At 38.3% G+C, this 19,972-nt stretch overlaps 1 protein-coding gene across 2 annotated transcripts in view; it reads right to left on the bottom strand.

Moving 5' to 3' along the window:
- gmds (GDP-mannose 4,6-dehydratase) overlaps positions 1 to 19,972 on the bottom strand; it is a 303,343-nt gene that overhangs the window by 23,928 nt on the left and 259,443 nt on the right. Inside the window, exon 9 of one of the 2 annotated variants that reach the window (XM_088919281.1) lies at positions 18,305 to 18,401. The exons of the other annotated variant lie outside the window; for it this stretch is intronic. Coding sequence (XP_088775407.1) covers positions 18,305 to 18,401 — 97 coding nt within the window. The remainder of the gene's footprint in view (positions 1 to 18,304; positions 18,402 to 19,972) is intronic. 2 annotated transcript variants of the gene reach the window in all.

Genomic DNA, 19,972 nt, shown 5'->3' with positions numbered 1-19,972 from the left:
GTCACTTACAGTGTTGGACACTGGAAGGAATATGGGCATTTATGCCTCACATTTATTATATAAATGCTCAACAGCAATACAAGTGAACATGTTACGTGAAGAACTTTGTTGACTGTAGCAAATTGTTATACATTTACGCTTTAAATATTAGAGGAAATCAAGTGAAAACATAATAAGATTCCGTTGTCATGTTAGTCCAGCCAGTTTTCAAAAGGAGGTAGCAGTGAATGTTCAGCAGAAAAGGTGATTCAGCACTCGGTTTGATGGTCACAAGACATTTCGCAACTGTTTAAGCAATATTTCATTGTATAATAAGAATAAAAACAAAGCAGCTCTTAGGGTTACACACACATATACTTTCTGACATAGACAATAATATTTGGAAAGGTAAAACATAAAAAGCACAAAGGAGGTGATTTCTGTAATTCTCAAATTTACAACAAAAATAAGTAAGCGAATGATGTTTTCCACAGGAATTCAAGAAAACATTTTTGTGACTTATTAAATTAAATTTCATGACAATCCATATCCAAAATAGAACCTTCGTCACTAAGAAAACAAATATAGACTGGGGAAAGGGGATAAGGTTTTTAATAAAAGATTTCCCATACGTAGACTTAGACGTGTTTGAAACGGTGTGTGTACAGGCTTGTTTTCATTGGGCCTTTTCGAATCTTGCTGCTAAAGAGCTCCTCTCATCGCATGGTGAAAAACAAGAATTGGGTGGATTGTGATATAAAGTGATTGGCTCAGGAACTGTGTTGGATGTTCTCAAACATGTTATGTTCAATGGCTAATATACAGTATAAGCCTCATAATTGCATATGTTTTTATTTCTCTGTATTACATTTCCCACCCTTGCCCAGAGCTCACACAATGGACACACTGGCTGGACTGCTGACTGGCTTCAACGGTCTGGCATGCTGTCAGATAAATAATTCACGCTCTTGAACGCTCTGGCTGTCACAGTAGAAGTAAAAATCTAGAAACCTAAAGAGGAGGCAAAAGGAGAGCTAGTTAATGGCCCAAAAGGATATTTGTATGCCGACAAACAACAAGTACTATTAATGGCACATTGAGAGGGCTTGTTTTAACCTTTTGCCCCTGTGTACCAAGGTGTGCTCATCTTCTGCAAGTAAACAGTGTGAAACAGTTGTGTTCCACCTATGTTGCTATACAATTACTTTTCACGCCCATTATTACTGCAGCGCAAAATCAATCAGATCTACAAAAATAACCCAAAGGCATCATTTCAACAACCTGACACATAACTGGCAAATGTTTTTTAAACTTTGTTTTTTTTTAAATGTCTGCAGACACTTTTGCATTCCAGGATAAAAATAATTTAATCCCTTGGTTGTTGATTTATTTTTTTACGCACAGAAAATCACCCCTGATCGCAGAGATAAATAAACTGGTTTTGAATTGGCTTCAAATGTAAAAGGAAATCTAACTCTTGCCTGCACTTGCTGTGTACAGTACACAGAATCTAAAGGGGAGGCAGGCTTAATGCTCTATTCTCATACTTTAAACAAATTAACATTGCTGTCCTCTCTAACCACAAAGTCTACAAGTCAGCCTACGTATCAGAATATAATTTTTAGTCGGCATCTGTTCTCATTTCGAAGATGGATTCCCCATGCCCCTAACTCAAATATGGCAAGGGCACAATCTTTCTCTGCTCTGCTTGACTGATTCAGAATAGACTCCAGGCATCACATTAACTTTAGGAATATTTTCTGAAGAGAATCATTTCCTTCTTCTCACATGCAATGTATTAACAAACTGGAACTTTAGCTAAATAAGGTCATACACTGTTAAGAGTGGTGCTACTGTGCCTATGCAAAGGCTGAGCCACTTTAATGTTCCAGAACATAAAACTATAATACTGAAAATGTCAATGACTGAATTTTGGAGATAGAATCCTGATATTCTGGCTAGTATATATTTCTTGGGGGAAGTGAACAGTACCACATTTTCATTTAATTAACAAATAAAAAAAATCAATTATTGACTATTGGGATGAATTGAACAGTTTAAGCTTGGAATACATTTTTCTTCACAAAATTATTATACGACAAATTTATCTTTAACAAAGCAATTTTTTATGTAATTATAATGTACCCTGTCATAAATATTTCTTTTTTTACAGCAGACGTTTCTGCTCTAAGATTATGTGGTTCATTGATAATCCTTTGTAATTACATGGCTCATAAAAACAGCAGGAAATAACTGCTTTAATATCAGCCTACCTGACAGGAAAAAGTAACATACCTGTGCTTTCAGGAAGTGGTTTAAGTCTTAAAGGTTTGTATTCATTTTTCAGTGTGTGTGGTAGGCGATACATTTTTTTAATTACAATTTCTGTAAAAAGAAATTAACAAAACACTTAGTACACGTGTTTGGGAACCAACCAGAAAGGGTTTGTACTCTAAGATACATGAGAACAAAACATAGTCCTAAACTGGAAACCATAGACTAATAAAGCATAGTTTGTGGTGCACCAAAATACATCATGTAACAGGCACCATCTTGAGACGCTGCTGTCGTAAAAGGTACTGTTTTCACTCTTTACTCTCAGCCTGACAACCACACAAGACATTCTATGATGATGAACTGGATGAAGCACTGTTGTTGTTCTGCAAAGGCTGTTATGTTTCTGAACTTCAGTGCTGAAATTCTAAACTCATGAGTAACATTTCAGTGATGCCTAGCCTAGACTGTAAGCAGTATTAACATGGGTTAGAGCAGGAATGGACTTTCCCATTACTTGTAATGAAAAGTTAAGTTCATTTGGTAGATAGATTTCACAAGCACAGCTGCAAGAAACCTCTTTTGTGCAGAACACATTTTTCGTTCACCATTTAACGTACCGTATGCTGTATGTTACAGTGAAATCACCCCATGACTCTATGTGTAAAACTGTAAGGGGTTTTAAACATAGATTCCAGTGCTTAATATAAACAGCCAAGCTGACACATCACCCAAGCTGTCACTCATTGCCAAGGATGATTGCCGTCCATGAACCTGAAGGTGACGGAGGTGATAAGACCACCACAGGACCTGCACACTCTCTCGCAGGTTGGGCAGACACCTCCACAAAATTGAAACGAATCAACTGATGGAAATTTTTTTTTTTTAAAAAGTCACTGCTGCAGAAATAACTAAAAAAAACCCCAATCATATCTGATAATTACGCTCAAACACATTTTTAGAAATATATTTAAATAAACTTTACAGACAAAGTATCTCTTTCACACAGGTAGTGAGTTTTCACGCAGAAATTAAGATTGGTTGAGATGGAAGAGCCAGCAATATCAGTTTCCTCCTTAAGGGAGGAAAGCTTAAGGCTTAAGGGAATGTCTTACACTGACAGGCTGTAGGAACTGAACCATTTTTGTCTTGAACAGAGAAGACCATGAGAGAACCTCAAACATCAAAATCCTCAAAAGTCAAACATCAAAAAACATCAAAAGCCTTTGAGGGCCCAGCCCAGAGGACATGCTCAAATAAAACAGTGAACCGCCCACAACAACACTAAAAATGAAATTATACAGAAGTGAATTTAAAATTGAGAACAGGAAGAGCTTCTTAACCTTTTCCAAAGGGTTGGGGGAGTCTGGAATGAGTTACCTAGTCATGTTGTTTAAGCCCACACTACGACTTATTTCAGGAAATGGCAAAATTCTTGGATCAATTAGCTACTAACTACCAAACAAGCTAAATGTCCTGAATGGTCTCCTCTTGTTTGTAACCCTTCTTATATGACATTTTTTAAGTTGCACTGAGCTGCCATTCCCTCTGGAATATTTATTAATATTTATTTTAACCCCCACAGAAACACAAACAGGTCAAGAAAACAGAACTTTTCCTCTTGTAATTGTCACACAGATATTTGTCGAAAGGCAGAAAGATAAAAATGGACAGTTACTGAACAGACTCCTGTAGATTCTTTATGTAAATGTGTGACAGACAGACAAGGCAGACAGAAATGAAACAGCACCTACTTCATAAAATCACTGTGCATCTGCGGGGGCTCCTAAGGCAGACTGTTTTTTCATCTTGTGTTCTGCTTGCAGTGTAATACCCCACAAGGAAAACAGCATCTTGTTGCGTTTTTTAGACAACGTGTGTTAAGGCTCACATGGGACTCATGCTTTGAGGCACTGGATTGTTATCACTGTTCAAGACAGCTGGCATTTAATAAACTCAGGTGCGTTCAATCTAAAAATCTAACCCAATTTTAGGTTTGTTTCCCACAGATCATGTGCTCAGCAAATATGCAGCCATGTTTAAAATAAGAAACGTCTGTGGAAACAGCCTTTTCAGAAAGAATTGGAAGCATTTTGGCAAACCATTCCACTAATTCATGTTATTTTGAGGGTAACTTTCGTGCCATAACAGCAACAAATCAAATACTTTGTAGATGCTATATGAACTAGGAACATACATCATTTGTTAATTGAATATAGTATCTGAATAATTGAATTTAATAACATTCCAGTGAAAGAAAAAGGAAGTTCTGCATGAGCAGGGACCTATAACATCTATTCCTGCAAGATATCCAGAAAGACAGAAATGAAGCTTTCCTTAAAAGATTCTAGTGAATCTAACATGCATTGCTATTTCATACACTGAGTGAAACAATGTTTGTATTTTTTTTGTAAGGCAGCACCCACTTTGCAGAAGAAAATGTTGCAAATCATTCCGATAATTTTGATTTAAAATTTCATTCTGCCGTTAAATGGATGGCTTTTGAATTAATTCATTTAGCTGGTATATCTTGCTCTGTTTTTCCAATTCAACAGAATGACACGTCACACAAAATTCAATCCAATCGATCCATAATGTCAATTAACTTTTTGGAATATCCATTCTTTGATGGCACTACTAAATGTATGAGACTGTAACATTATTGCAACATTTGAAGGCCTTATATAGCCAAAAACCTAAGGAACAAAACCCTTGTGAGACTCCTTTATTTTCTAAGTGAACTGCGGTTATTTGAGGACCTGCTTCAACCCCTGATTCTCACTAAACAGACATGTACGTCCCTTGGTGAGTCTTGTGTTCCATGAAAACATGCTCAGAAAGGATTCTGGAAGGGAATCGAGACATTGCTTCTTCTCTTGCTGCAGTAGGTCAGTCCAAGTTATACTGTACCTGACTTCCTCGTCATAACTGCAGTCTGTCCTTGTTTGGGAATGCGGCTGGTTTCTGTTGTTTCTCCCAGCTATTAAGTCATTCAGTCAGTCTTCAATGCACAGTCATACATACAGAAAGGGTTCACCCACGAGCAGCCAGATGTTATCATCACAGGCTTTCGTTATAAATTGCTCCTGAAACATGAGTGGTTGATGAGGCTAGCTAAGCATTTGTACCTCTGACCTCGCTGCATTCAACTTGCCCAATCAATTTATGCTTAGTATAAGCACAATTTCCCATAGTCCCTCATGGCTGTGGTGAGAAGAAGCTGACTAAGCCCAAACATTTCTTAGCAGCAATCTTGTCTTACAACACCAAAGGGATTTGGGGGCATACTGACGGACTATAAAAAGAAAAAAAAAAGGAGACAAACATGTTGAATGAATTACAGACCCAAGGGAAAGGGAAAATAGAGACAAGCAGTCCAAATACAGGAGAAGCATTTGTAGAACTTAAAGGGGACAAAAATAAATAACACCCAAATCTTAAACAAGATTTAGCTCGGCCAAAAAGAGCCTGCGACTTGTTAGTTTCAGATCAATCACTGGGAAAAATAAACATGCAGACATCGTGACAGCTATATTGTAATCCCAGTCTAATACACGGCTCATAAAAAAAGGGATTGTGACAACAGAAACCTCAGGAGAACTGCAGGCAGCCCATTAACACCACACAAAGTAAACTACCAATATTATGATATCAGATACCATGCAATCAATGCTCACATGTCAGTAGTACTTTCAACAATGGCTGCCTTAATCACCTACAACTGCATTCCGGCATCAGTGTATTTTTATCGTGTAACACCCACTGAAATACTATTTGTAGCTGCATAAGAACAAGTGAGGTTTGCATGTAGTCCCCACCAATAAAAATATGTCTGCCAGCCAGCAGCACATTTTACATAAAACCACACTGACGCTACAAGGCAAGAGAGCATCAAATGTGCCTTTGAAGTGTATACTTTTTCAAATAAATACTCTGTAAACCCAGGTACTGCTTGCCTAGCCTTTCAAACGTGAAAACAATCTCTCCCATCTCAAGAAATGATGCATGGCAGTCAGTTCATGTCTGCGGTTTAAGAATGTACCGCTTTAAGATTTGTTTTAGCTGTGCTGTTTTACAATAGATCTGGGATGTGGAGATAGACTTATGCTGAGGGTTGCTCTCTGTTCATTTCCTCAGCAGCAAGACAGGTTACCTGAATATAAGAATAAAATGCGCAACAATAGGATTCACCTCACATGAACTGGTCACGATTCAAGTATTCAACCGGCTGATAGATTTCGAAACTGGGTTTGGCAGATGTGGGAAAGGTTACCATTTTAAAAAGGTAAGCCATTTCAGTAAATACTTTGGAAGTCAAATTAGGCAATTTATTTCCCTCACAACTGAATACTGATGCACAGAATAAAAAGGTGGCATTCCAAGTTTATTGGATGTAATAAATATTCTCAAGAGAGATAGCAAACAACAAAATCCCAGAAAACGTGAACCAAAATATAGATAAAAGAATCATGAAAGGCTTTCGATACCGAATATGAATACACTACACAGTTGGCATCAGGAATGATCTTTCCGAATGTTGCCACAATCCTGTCAGCATTGAGGATTAGACCTAATCAGTCTCTGGAAAATCTGCTGTGGGAAGTTCAGCCACTCCGAACAACTGCAACATCCTCATGATGGCTGGCTGTTGATGGGACTGGTGAATTGGTCCAACACTGCTCTACAAGAATCGGATCAGGGGGAAAAGCTGGCCACGGCAAAACCTTAGTTCCGTAGTTGCCCTACTGGAAAATCAACACTTCTAGACAGACTCGCTGGAAAAACTGTTGGGTTAAGGTACGGTTGCCTAAAATACTCTTTAAGACGTTCTTGATTAAAAGGCTTCCTGCCTTCAACATCATGCATGATGCTCAAGGTTGACTGTCAAGGTTGAAACAGCATTCATTGGTGAAGTAAACCTCCCACCACTCTGCTTTGGTCACCTCAGGTGTTCTGAACCACACACAAAAAAGAGAAAACCCATCTCTTAACTTTCAGTATTGTACCTCTGAATGGCCTTTGAGTATACAGATTACTTTCATGCAGGTGGTACTCTACATTCATTCTGCTTATGCACGGCTAATTTCTTCCTGGAATTTCTTGTGCTGAAGCACACAGTGGGAGAATAGCTACACAGACGGATCAGAAGGATGTGACTTGTGAAAGAGTAGTAGCCTTTCCAGGATGTGTCCTGTTCCTCACAGGAATGGTTTTCCAGTGTCTAGGGTTGGCTTCCTGATTCTCCAGAAGCAAAACATCTCATTTTCCAATAATCTTCTCTCACAGACAAGCCTCCATCAAGTATGTCAATAGTAACCAGGTCAACAGTAACCAGCAGTTATCTTCATTATTCAAGAGTGGGGTTCTTGCATTAATTAAAATAATAACTCTTTGAATGGCTGTTTATAATCAACAAATGTTCTTAATTTGAACTCAACAGACATATAAAACACTAAGCACCTGACACATGTATTGGATCATGTATTGCACACAGTATTATGTTATCATGCACACAGTATTATGTTATCCCAATGAACAATAAATATTACTCAAACAATTAACAAATCCGCCCGCTATCCAAAATGGAACCAACATTATGTACTATATGTGGCCACTGAGATATTAGGCTTGTATTTGCATTGTGCCTCGGTATATATGGGCTTCAGAATATTTTCCACTGTAGATGTAATAATACTGTTTATTCTGTTGCACTGTTCTTAGCAGTTATCTCTTTCTTTGTCCTTCCGAATCACCATAAGCACTGTACAGGTACTGTTCACTGCTGAGCTCCATACGTGGTTATTAGTTTCATTAAATCATAGTTCCACGTTTGTGCAGCCTCATGAGCTAAGTGGTGCATCATTGAGTCACTAGCTGGCCACACTGCTGCCTGGAGAAGCACCTCTGCAGTCCCAGTGCTGTGTGCTCACCTCAGTGGTGACCTCGACAAACCACACATAAAGGGCTTTCTCTGACTTCAGGCCCCACCCCCTCAACTAGAGCAACTGTAAAGGTGCCGCTGCAGGGCTTTCAGACAAGCAAATGAGGCCGTTTCCACGTTACTCTTTTCAATGCACAACAAACAGAGCCTTTAAGGCAATACCTCCCCACAAATCAACCTTGTATAATTTTTCCAGATAAAAGAGCAGAAATAAGGAAACCTCCCCAGCAGCCTACTTCTGAAGAGCCCTGAGCTCAAAGAAAACTACAGCGCTGTCAATCAAGAACTAACAGCTTCTACCTCTGAGCAACCTGTGAACTTGCAAACATGTCAGTCTTTCCTGTCCCACTGACAGGTTTATGGTTTTCTATTGGCACCTTACCTGTTTCGCTAATAAATAAATAAAAAAAGCTCACAAGGGCTTTTGTGTCTTTTCGTGTCCTTTTAGGATTATCAAAAGTTAATCTCTGCCATATCTTTCAAATAGAAATTTGTCAAAGGCATTTTGGAGTTTAATATCACCACAGCACCTGGAGACAACTGCTCACAAGCTCTTCCTGTGTGACCTGCTGTACACATACATCTTTGCCTTCACTTTCCACCAGTACTTTCTAATACCTAAACGGAAATACTGGCAAGAATGTACATTTTGGTGAAAAAAAGCTTCATGTACATCACAGGTAAAGTTTTTCTTAAAGCTCCAAGTGCAATTTATTGCTTATCTTACAAGGCATAAAAATTGAACACTAGTTTTCAAAACACAGCTCGCTAAAAATGCTATTGTATCATTCTATGACTGCTGATTCATTTGACACTTTGACCCCACTCAGAAGAGTACCTAGCAAAATCCTCTACAGAAATGAAGCTGCATTCTATGTCTGCATTGCTAGCATTCAAAAACCAATTATCTGAAAATATATTACTGCGTTAATATATGGTCTTTCTTTTTAATAACAGTATTGTCAATTTTATAACTAACATGTTTTTGCATGAGGGTTAAACTGTAAATCCTGCACTGCACAAGCTGGTAATTACAAATCTGCAGATAAAAAGCAAATACTTTTTTGCCATAGGGTGTCTAGTCTGTGGTATGTTGCTTGAGGCCTTCCAGACAACTGCTCTGCAAAAGCCTACCGTACTGGATATGCTTTCATAGCTAGTTTCTCGTTAAGTATATTTATTGCGTAAATGATATATTTATTAATGACAATATTGGCAACAGTACCAGTTCTCAGGCGGGACTGATTTCTCAAAAACAGTGCCCGAGTCACAGTGTCAGCTGAACAGAAGCAGACATCCCATCACAGATGTGTGGCACACCTTTAGCTGTAGACTAAATGGCACTTTCAAATTTACAGATCAGTTACAAACATTATCTTACTTTTGCTTGGAAAAGTTCAGCTTATTTAATCAAGTAAGCATTTATAAAAATGTTTTTTTTTCTCCAAAAAGACAAACACAAACGTCGAAAACTACTGTATGAGGAAGGGTTGTTCCATCGACATGCAGTTTTCCTATTTTATTCTGAAGTTTCAATATTGAAAAGAAGTTGAAGTGCACTTCACAGCTGAACAGACTAATCTAGATGTCTAATTTAGTGTGTTCCATGTGATTACTCAAACAAATATATCTGGTAAATTGACCATGTATCATCTGCAAATCACTGACCTACTGTATTTATGTAGGGAATATCAGAAGAGACATACAACCTTATGCATGCATTCAGAAAAAAATAAAAGGAATCTGAATATTGACTGAATGTTTCTTGTGTCTTTTTGACCAACTGAGATCAGTCATGACTGTCTGTGATACACTCAAGTGACAATGTTATATTATTATTAAATCACCTTGTTAGCGAGATAGTTGATTTGGCACAGGTCAACAGGTGATATAACCTATTGAATGTCAACCCCGGTAAAAAGAAAGAAAGAAAAAAACAGAAACAAATAAGCTCTGCTTATTAAGAGAACAATGCCATGATTGATGGCACCCTGGCTGAAAGGTTCTACACTGATCGAGCACCGGGACTTCACCTGCTGCCTGTCCTGCAGGCTCATCCTGACATGACAGCATTCCAGCAGGGCGATGCACAAGCACACGCTGCTCACAGAACAAAGGCTCGCTTGCAAGGTGAGAATGTGACAGTTGTGCCCCACATTCCCAATATGAGCTTCAGCGAACACTAGTGAGACGAGCTGGCATGACATGTGGCTTCAAGGGCTCAGAGACCAGTGATCAGGCTCTGTAAGAGCGAGAGGAATGGGGCAGAATCCCATGAGGTAGTATCTGCAACAGGTTAAGAGCACAGTAATAACATGCAGAACAGATGTACAGCTTGTATTGCTTCCAGTACTGATCACACACACACACTTCTAGTCTGTGAAACCACAACACTTCATTATTCAACCTTGTTGATGACACATGTAAATCAGCATGTCTGATCAGTTATACGTCACTGCACCTGCTACCAGAACATTTCTTTCATTCTTCTGATAACTTTGCGAATATGTTAAGAATACAATGAGATTCAATGAAACTGAATGATCACCTATCAGTGAATTATAGATTTCTTTAGATGATTGGTAGAGTTTCTGGATTACTTTGAAGTCCAAAGGGACATCACGGAAAATAACGCCTTTATGGAACTGCATTAATACCATATTACTGCAAGATCTGGCAAATCATAGATCCAGAGATGTATTTTGTCTTCACAATCAATGTTTACTCCATGGAAACTCTTCTACTACTGTACTTTGTCTGTATGCCCTCCTGCTCTAACTATTTCACTTTTTCCCTGCATGTTTTAAATCTTCCTCCTGAGGGAAAGTGATAAATCCTTATATGTCAGACACACAGGCTGACAATTCTGATGATATACAGTATTACCTAATACTAACAGAATCCCCTGGGATGTTTGGAACCTGTCAGTCAGATGATTGCAATGCACTCCACTCCTTTTTAGCTGTGGTCTAAAGGAGAGAAGGCAATAAGTAACAGAAGCACAAGTTCAGCAAGCTTTCCATTTGTTTCCATGAAACAAAGTTAAAGATCAGGGACACACGCTGGTTGAGAGGCCCACATCAGTGGTGTTCACAGCGGTCCTGCCTGTGCCATGCAATGACATTGTGATTACTGAATTTGCATAATTCAGAAGACATACAAGATAGAAAAGGTTGGAGTGTAGCAGTATACCCTTCATAAAAAAAGAGCAGGCAGGCATAGGAAATTAATCAAAATGAACGAAGGTTTTATTCTATGTCAAATACACAAAATATACACATAAAATATTCAAAAGGCTTAGCTTTAGAAGTGACCAGCAGATGACCAAAATTTCCTATTGATTGTAGTCCTACTGTATATAATAAACTCAGGAGTACCACAGGGACCTGTATTAGGTCCACTGCTATTTCAAATTTGTGACTTGTACTCTAGTATTGTCTGGTATTATTTTCACATGATACCGATTAGCAAACACTGTACAAGTGGCAAAGAAAATTTGTAAAAGATTTAGACAAATTTAAGACCTGGGAAAAGATAACATTGAAAGGAGGCAAGTAGAAAGTGCCACACACATGTAATAGAAGAACAAATTATAAATATGACAAGGGAAACACTGAGGTTAATAAAATGTATGAATAAGCTGTTTATGTTGACACCATAGATAATGCAGACAATGTTTTAATATAGCTTGAAGTGTAGGATCTAGTAGTACTATTAATATATATTAATAATATTATATACTGTATACAATTAGCAATAATAAATAACTTGTATTAATATAGAGAATAATAAATAAATCATATTTATATAGCATTTTTCATCTGTTTTTGAATAGGGAAGACCAGATTCAAGTAAGTAAAATCATCAAATTCTTCAGAATGAACAGTGAAAGAGGAGGAAAACTGAAGGGAAATGGCTTTTAAAACAGACAACAGGTGCCGATTTTTTACACATAGTGTTTGTGGGAGAGTGGGGCAAACTACCAAGCCATGCCGTTGAAGTCTTTTTTCAAGGCTAGGATAAGATCATTGGATCAATTTTCAAACAGCAACAAAACAAGCTAGATGGACCAAATGGCCTTCACTGGTTAGGCCTTATCCTGTGTGATGCAGTAAGCGATGGCTTTAGCAAAAAAAACACCATCTTGATCAAGCCCAGTTGTGAAGACAGGAGGATGAGACACACGTTGTGTGCTCTGTATGTGTATGTGCACAAAGACAGACAAGGGAAGACCAGCTGAAGGAAGGAGGTCAGCAGTCTTCCCTGAGAGGAGAACAGCACACACAGACCCAGCCAGCTCAATGAATCACACTTTAATGGGCACCAGCACGTTGTTTTTACCTCACTTGGGCTGGTTGTAGCAGTGGCTCAGGTTGAATAAATATTGAGCCTTGCTAATGATATTACTTCTACTACTCTTAAAAACAGCAATAACACAGAAAGTTCTCCGCAATGCAAAGGCCTATCCTTTAATGTAAATGTTGGTTATATCTTTTTTTTTGTCTGTGCTATTAGGTGTATAACCAGTTATTAAGGTCTCTTAGCTTGAATCACACCTTCTCTTTTATCGGTCTTCTCTTGAGACTTTGTGTCTATAGCCCCAAAAGATACGCATAGAGGCTAAGCTGTAATAGTGACTTGTCATATTTAACATTCCTATTGGAGGCAGCCAGGTCATAAATCTTAGGAAGTAATAACTCACCAAGTTAGACTTGCATTTCTTTGTAGGATATCACTTTTCAGAAGCTTTCAGAAATCGCCTGGACTAGATATACAGTAGAAGATTGTAATGCCCAGAAAACAAACCCCAAAAATACAGAATAAAAAAATGACTAAGTTCTTAATGTCATATTGGTTTTGACAGAAGTTCCATTTACTGTGCTACTTTTTAAAGTTTTTAAACTTTCCTTTGTACTTTGGTTCATTCTTAGTGCCTAATTCTAACATCCGGAACTTTAGCCTTTGGGTCTTAATAAAAACTAAAAGGAAGGATTTCCTATGAGTCTCACTTTTTCAGAAATGAAATAAACAAAAATGTGTTTTCTCTAGAATATGACTAATACACACAGTTACTGCATTTAGCGGTAATAAATGCTCGATCACACAGGAATGTTCTTATACTGTATGTTGGAGACAGCTGATTATTCATGTTCTTTTAAATATCCATCAGAAAAGCTGCCCATTCCTGGTGAGGGCTGTGGCAACCCAGAGTCTGTCCCAGAAACACAGAAGCACAAGGCGTGTGGCAGGACTACACCCTGGTCTGGATTCCAGGTCATCACAGGGCAAAGAGCGTGGTATAATCAATTCCTAGCTCCTTTAAGTTTTAAGTTACATGTTGAGGGAAAAGGTGGCAAAAAATGACATGTAAAGAATATTAGCTGTAGTAAACGTTTAAAGACTAATGCAGGGTGTAACTATGAAAGGACTGTACTGTCACAAAGATTATTCATAAATACTGATTTCAATTACTTTCCCAGGAACACAGTTGGTGTGAGATCAGGCAGTAAACTCCTACTGTTATGAGAAGCCTCTGGCTTCTGCATTTATGGTCAGATAACTACAATCATGCCAAGCTTTATGACAAAGATGGACTGCTACAAATCCTTTACAGCGCCTCCTAAATAACGAAAGGAATTCAGTTTAATATAAAACCTTGACCAGCTGCACTGAATCCTTGCATTGGCACAGTTTTCACTGTTCATTAAAGAAAGCCTCTTTTGATTTATTGCCTGCTCTGACTTGGTTGACTTTGGGCTCTTGGTTCACTTTTTAACTGGGTTTGACAATAGAAGCATGATTCTCTCCATACATTTGCAATAATGATTAGTGATTAATTTAACAAGGTTCCATAGCTGCCAAACACAGCACCAATGTGGTATATTACAGTTATATTACAGGTATACTGGTCAGAGGGACTGTATTTAACTGAATAGGTACGTCCAGTTCAGCAGGGCAAAAATACAAAACTGAATGTGTCGTACATTTCCAGATTATGAGGCTAAAATTATCTCTTTCATTTTTTTTTAAGGTAACTGTTACAGCTTCATGCCTTTTGGTAAGCGGCAACCTTTTCTTTTAATAGTCAAAAAGTATGAACAGGAATACTGTCTTTTTGTAGGTTTATGTGCAGCAGGGCTTGTAAGTTGTTGATGCTTCCATCTGTCCATGCTGTTCCAGAAATACCTGCCAAGAATCTGCCGTTTTACCAGGTAATTTGTCTTTTATTTGCTTTCAGGACTGAAGCGCTGCCACTGTGGAGCTGTTCTCCTGCACTGCCCGCTAAAGAGACCCATCTCCTGGAAATTACACCGAAAAAGAGCCGCCCCTTTCCACCCTTCGAGCCGAACGCATACTGTCGGAGTTTTCAACAAACAAAGCAACAGCATAAATAAAGTCAGGGGCTGACGGGGTGTCAACACTGATGACATGACTGCACACACCCACAATGAGGGTTTGACATTCCTCCCCGCTGTCCGGCTGAACTTCAGACGTCACGCCGTATCCCACAGCCCAAAGTCCCACGAAGGTTGCTAACTAGCTGGAACTCCCCCCCCCCCCCCGACTTCGTTCACACTCTATAGACAATGTCAATACCTAACATTTTCAAATGAATCAAAATCACATAACTGGAGCACGCTGTACTCACGACAAAGAAAAAAAACACTGCCCCGAAATGCATTAGAAGGTGTTACCCCATGGCGACCATGTAATGCTGCAGCCCAGTTAAGACAGAGATCAGGAAGGCTTTCCTAATAAGAGCGCAGCCCACATTTAATCACAGAGTCACGGCCTGAACTGGTCTTCCTGTGCAATTTTTGGCAGACTATGTGTGAGGACTTTGGTGAATACACCTTTGTCCACTCTGCACCATGTCACGAGACAGCAGTGCTTCAGAGGGCATTAATGGGTCCTTGCAGTGACGAATAAGGGGGTGATGAATCTGTCATCGCTTCAGATATCCCCAGCTCTTAAAGCGCTGTACAAACACTACAGTGGAATGGGGGACATGTGGAGTACAGTGTGCCTCTCAGTGTCTGCTTGGCACTGGATGTGTTCCCTTCCTGCTAGAGACCTGGGTTTTTGCTGTATTGACAAGAAAAAAAAGCACATAAATATGGCTTACGATCTACACAAATGTTCGTCACAACCGGATTTTATTGTCTGGGCATTATTTTGTGAGAGTGTGGCAAGTGGTGTGGATTTTTCTACCTGGTGTTGTCAGTTAAAGGCAACAGGACTGACGCATACAGATATATGTTGGCTTAGGAATGCAGGCCTAGAAGACGAAATCTGGACAGATCACTCACCTCACCCTTCTATGATTAACAGACACTGCCAATGTGTGCAGATCTCTAAACAGAGGTTTAACTCCTATTTAATCGCTGAATCCTGAAGTGTACTTCAGAGCAGTCACTAGTTCAGAGAAAAGGAAGATTTCCAGGTTCTCACTTGACTGTTTGATACCCATAATCTTCCCACACATGAAGGCAGCCTAATTCACGGTCCCCAGTTCAGTGAATAACCAATCGACCCCATTTCCCTCCAGTACAAAAACAAAATTCAGAACATTTAACAGAAATTAACTTTAAAAACATGAATAATAAAATGATTGTCAGCTGAAGGATTTATTCACTAAAACTGTAAAAACAAGTCACTTAAATTCCAAAGAAAATAAAAAATTGGTTAGTGAATGGACAGAGAAGAAGATCTCTGTGTCTTTAACTGAGAGAACGTACAGAATTTACAGAGGTATGGTGCTCTATTTAATAACCTGGGCCCTGCTCGGATTGTAACTATTTCATGCAATTTTAATTAAAGTTACTTTTGATGCTCAATATATTACAAAAGACACATTCTGGCAAAATGGTACTCTAGGATCTTTTGCAAATATTTGAAATTGTACAGATCCCAGTCCTATTATTAAAACATATTGTGGATCACTTCCATTTTAGGAATTTAGACACGATGATACAAAGCATTAATCAAAAATGAATCCTCTATTTTATGTAAAATATTTACATAAGAAGGAATCATATTCTTTTATGTTTGGTGGTCTGGAGCTGAAGAAAAAAACTATAAAAACTGTTCATGCTTAACTATAAAACATCCAAATATTCTTTAGTTATTTTTTTAATGGATCATTCTTTGAATAAATGTTACTTCGTATCTACATCATCACAACAGTAACAATACAACTTATGAAGAAGAAATTTCCAGAAAAAATGAGTTAACCCTGTTTCCACTGACTGTTCCTACGCACATAAAAAAAGGCCAGTAGACTCTGTGTGCATTTTACTGCTATTTGAATTAATAAATAAGTAATAAAATTAGCCTAACGCACACACGAAAGAAAAAGAAAAGGCCCAAATAATATCTGAAACAGCCCAGAATGTAGTAAGGCAGAAAAACAAAAGAAAATCATGTTAGTGTTTAGTTGATGTTAATATGTGTTTTATAAGCTTAGTATGGAGCTCTGATTGCCCTGCGTTTGGGAATTGGTAGGAAGATAAAAAAAGAAATCAGCACCCTGGTTGCTCACTCCAGTGCCTCTGTCACAGCTGATTATACAAACTTGAGGGAAGCTAAGCCTTGGGTGTTGACACCATTTGCCATCTATTGGGTAGGACACCGCCTCTCAGGAGCAGCTGTCGGCGTCGTGGCAACAGTGTCACCCACGGGGAGGAAGTGGGAGGGACACACTGTTGGAGGGTCCAAATGTAAATAAACAAATGTTAATGAAAGCGGTAAACTCCAGATTGGCTAATGAACGGGTGGGCGTGATCCTAGTCCTGAAGGCCCAGTTGTGTCCACAGGTTTACTAGGCCTTTTCAAAGTGCCAGCACCTGAAGAGCTGCAAGAAGTTGAGAAAAGCGGCCCCGTTTAGCCAGTAACGACTTGGTTTGGTTGCCATGAAAACCTGCAGAGGCACCAGCTCTCAAACACTAGGACCGTCCATCCCTATATCAATGGGTAATTAGAGACCTGCAAAGGTTAGGACTATGGACAGGACACTGATAAGACAAACACAAGGTCACTTTATATACAGGAATACACTTGTTTCTGTTTATCACAATGTATAAAAATGTCCGCTATTTGTTGTTTTAACGTTTGACCAGAGAAGACTGTACTGACAAGTGAGAAGTGACATCCAACTGCAGAATTACTAAAAGCACAGCATCACAACATCAAAAATGGATTTTGTTTTCAACAAAATTCCTATAAAAACGTTGTAAGAGGCATTATTTGATTTAAATAAAAATATTTGATTGTTCATTAGTACTAACAAAAGTACTAACTTGAAAGATTGAATGAAACCCATTTTTTAACCAATTAAGCCATTTTTCTTCAACTTTCTTTCAAATATCGGCAGAATACTAGGAACTATTACTGACAAGGTTATCAGAAGGCAGTGCCTTATCCAACTGCTATAAACATCCCTGCTCCTCTGTTTGGGATTTGATAAAGAAACGAGGCTCCGGTTTTTACAATCAGTACTTATGGTGAGTCGAAAGAGTGCTCTATCCACTCTTTCACCTCCATAGAACACACCTCCAAGAAAACCCTTTTCAAATTTTCTTCCACATTTCTTTCAATGTTTTCTAAGAAAAAAAATATTTTCACTACAAGTTCTCAGTTGTATCCCAGACACCCTCCAGCTTTCAGAACATTTCACTAGCCTGAATTTAAAGAACCCCCGAGAAAACCTGTCAGCATTTCATACTGCTGTCCGATACCAGGCGAAGCTTTTCCTGTCTCGTTGGTTTCCTATTATATTCTCTCATTAAAAGTGTATTTATTCAAATTGGAAACTTCTTCCCAACTTGGTGACTTCAGGGGGAAGAAGTTAATTTCCTGGAGGCATTTCTTTCAGGGGCCAAAGTAAAACATTAAATGGCCTTCTCCTGTGAGTAGCCACTGCTGAGTAACTAGTTTCACTGCTGTCAAGGCAACGTAATTGGTTTCCCATAGTGTCTGTGAAAAGTATAGGACCCTGACAACAGGAGTTTAATGAGGCCACTTTCACAAACAATGTGGCCAAATGAAACAATTAGCCGGCTGAGCGATTTGATAATTCACCATTAATTTCTCAGGTAGTGTTTAACTTACCACTTCAGTGGGCCTGTAGTACTTGGGATTAACTCTGACATGAATCCTTCCAGTCTCTTGGCACCGGCCGACCTCGTTTTCGTTTTTGCCTTCCCATCTGCGGACAGAGCAACCATCCAATGAAGCAGGCAGGACCGCACGTTCTCCAGTCTCAAATACAGTCCCAAAGACACCTCCGAGGATGAGCTTCCTAAGTTTCTTTAACCTTTTCCCTGCACTAAAGTAGAATTTATAGAATTCTTCAACAGAGTAGAGTAAAATCTGATGTGTAGGATGCCGACAGTGAAACAAATGAAAATAATAAAAAGATAAAAAAAACAACTTTTTTTGAAAAAAAAAAAATTTCACAACATTTTTGCTGGTGGTGAAATAAACGAGAATTCAATAGTTTTTTTGAGCTGTGAGAAAATCTATAGATCCATTAATAAGCAAACGAACAAAATGGGCACATTCCAAGTCATGGGAGTAAGTAACAATCAAACATGGATCTTATTTTAATAAATGAATAACATTAAAATAAAACTTAGACTTCTCGCAGCTGGACCTTTTTCTTTTCATCTTCCACTAAAAAACTTGCCGTTTCGTTTCTAAGTTTCTAAGCAGCTTCTGTAAATTGCAATAAAAAAAAAGTAGTTTCAAGATTTTTATCTAGTCTGCATCATCATCATTAGCCCTCATTAGCCGTTCATAGATATTCTGTGGAAGCTGTGATGTACAACACTACAGACCACTGATTTACTGCAGGCTCTACCCTGAGGCATAATTAATGTCAGCACAAGAAGAAGGGGGAGGTTATTGCATAATATCTTCCTTTTAATTATCACTGATATTAATACAAGTAATACTGTATATAGAGTACTGTGCTGTACAAATGTTCAAGAAATTTCCTCTGTTCTATTCTTTCCACTAAGTGTTCCTCCATCTTTATGCAGAAACACACTTCAATGATAATCTTCTACTGAAATGTTTGCCATTTTTTACATTCACAGTTAATCCTGATAGATATTCCCTGTGTGTAATAGTACATGAAAAAGCCCTTTAGCTTTCTGGTGTGCAGAGAAGAACAAATGACGCTAAAGATGAGGAATAACCTGACAATGAGTAAATTACACATCACTAAATTTGATGGATTAGCTACTAAAACACTTATCACATAATGTATCTACTGTTCTTTTTCCTCATTTAATTTGCTGTAATCAGATTATTGATCATGGAGGACTCTGAAACAAAGATCACTAAATGACAAGCTTGGCCTATTCTCTGTCAGACTAGCCTTGAAATGAAAATTGAAAGTTGTTATAACAGCAGACAATTCTATAGGCAGTAAAATCTGATTGTAACTAGTACAATTAAGACAACCAGCTCAATTCTACAGTCGTTCTCTTTTCCAATAGCTTACTCTGCTTGAACAAAATAACATGGTTTTGAAAAACATTAAACAGGTTGGTGATATGAAAATTCAAGGTTTCTGTCTAACTCAAATTAGTCCTTCTGATCAACAGTAGTCATAATAAGCAGGTAAACATTTACCTTAAATTCATTTTTGTCCGTAAAAAAAGGTCAATTTCATCTGACTTAAGTTTTAAATATTTTTTCCTGTGTCGCTGCACGCCCTGTGCTTGATAAAACAGATTTGAGCCTGTTTTAATTCCAAAGAACAATATTCAG

This window comes from Atractosteus spatula, chromosome 6 (assembly GCF_055471065.1).
Source record: "Atractosteus spatula isolate fAtrSpa1 chromosome 6, fAtrSpa1.hap1, whole genome shotgun sequence".
Taxonomy (NCBI): domain Eukaryota; kingdom Metazoa; phylum Chordata; class Actinopteri; order Semionotiformes; family Lepisosteidae; genus Atractosteus; species Atractosteus spatula.
This window is presented reverse-complemented; position numbering and strand designations above follow the sequence as displayed.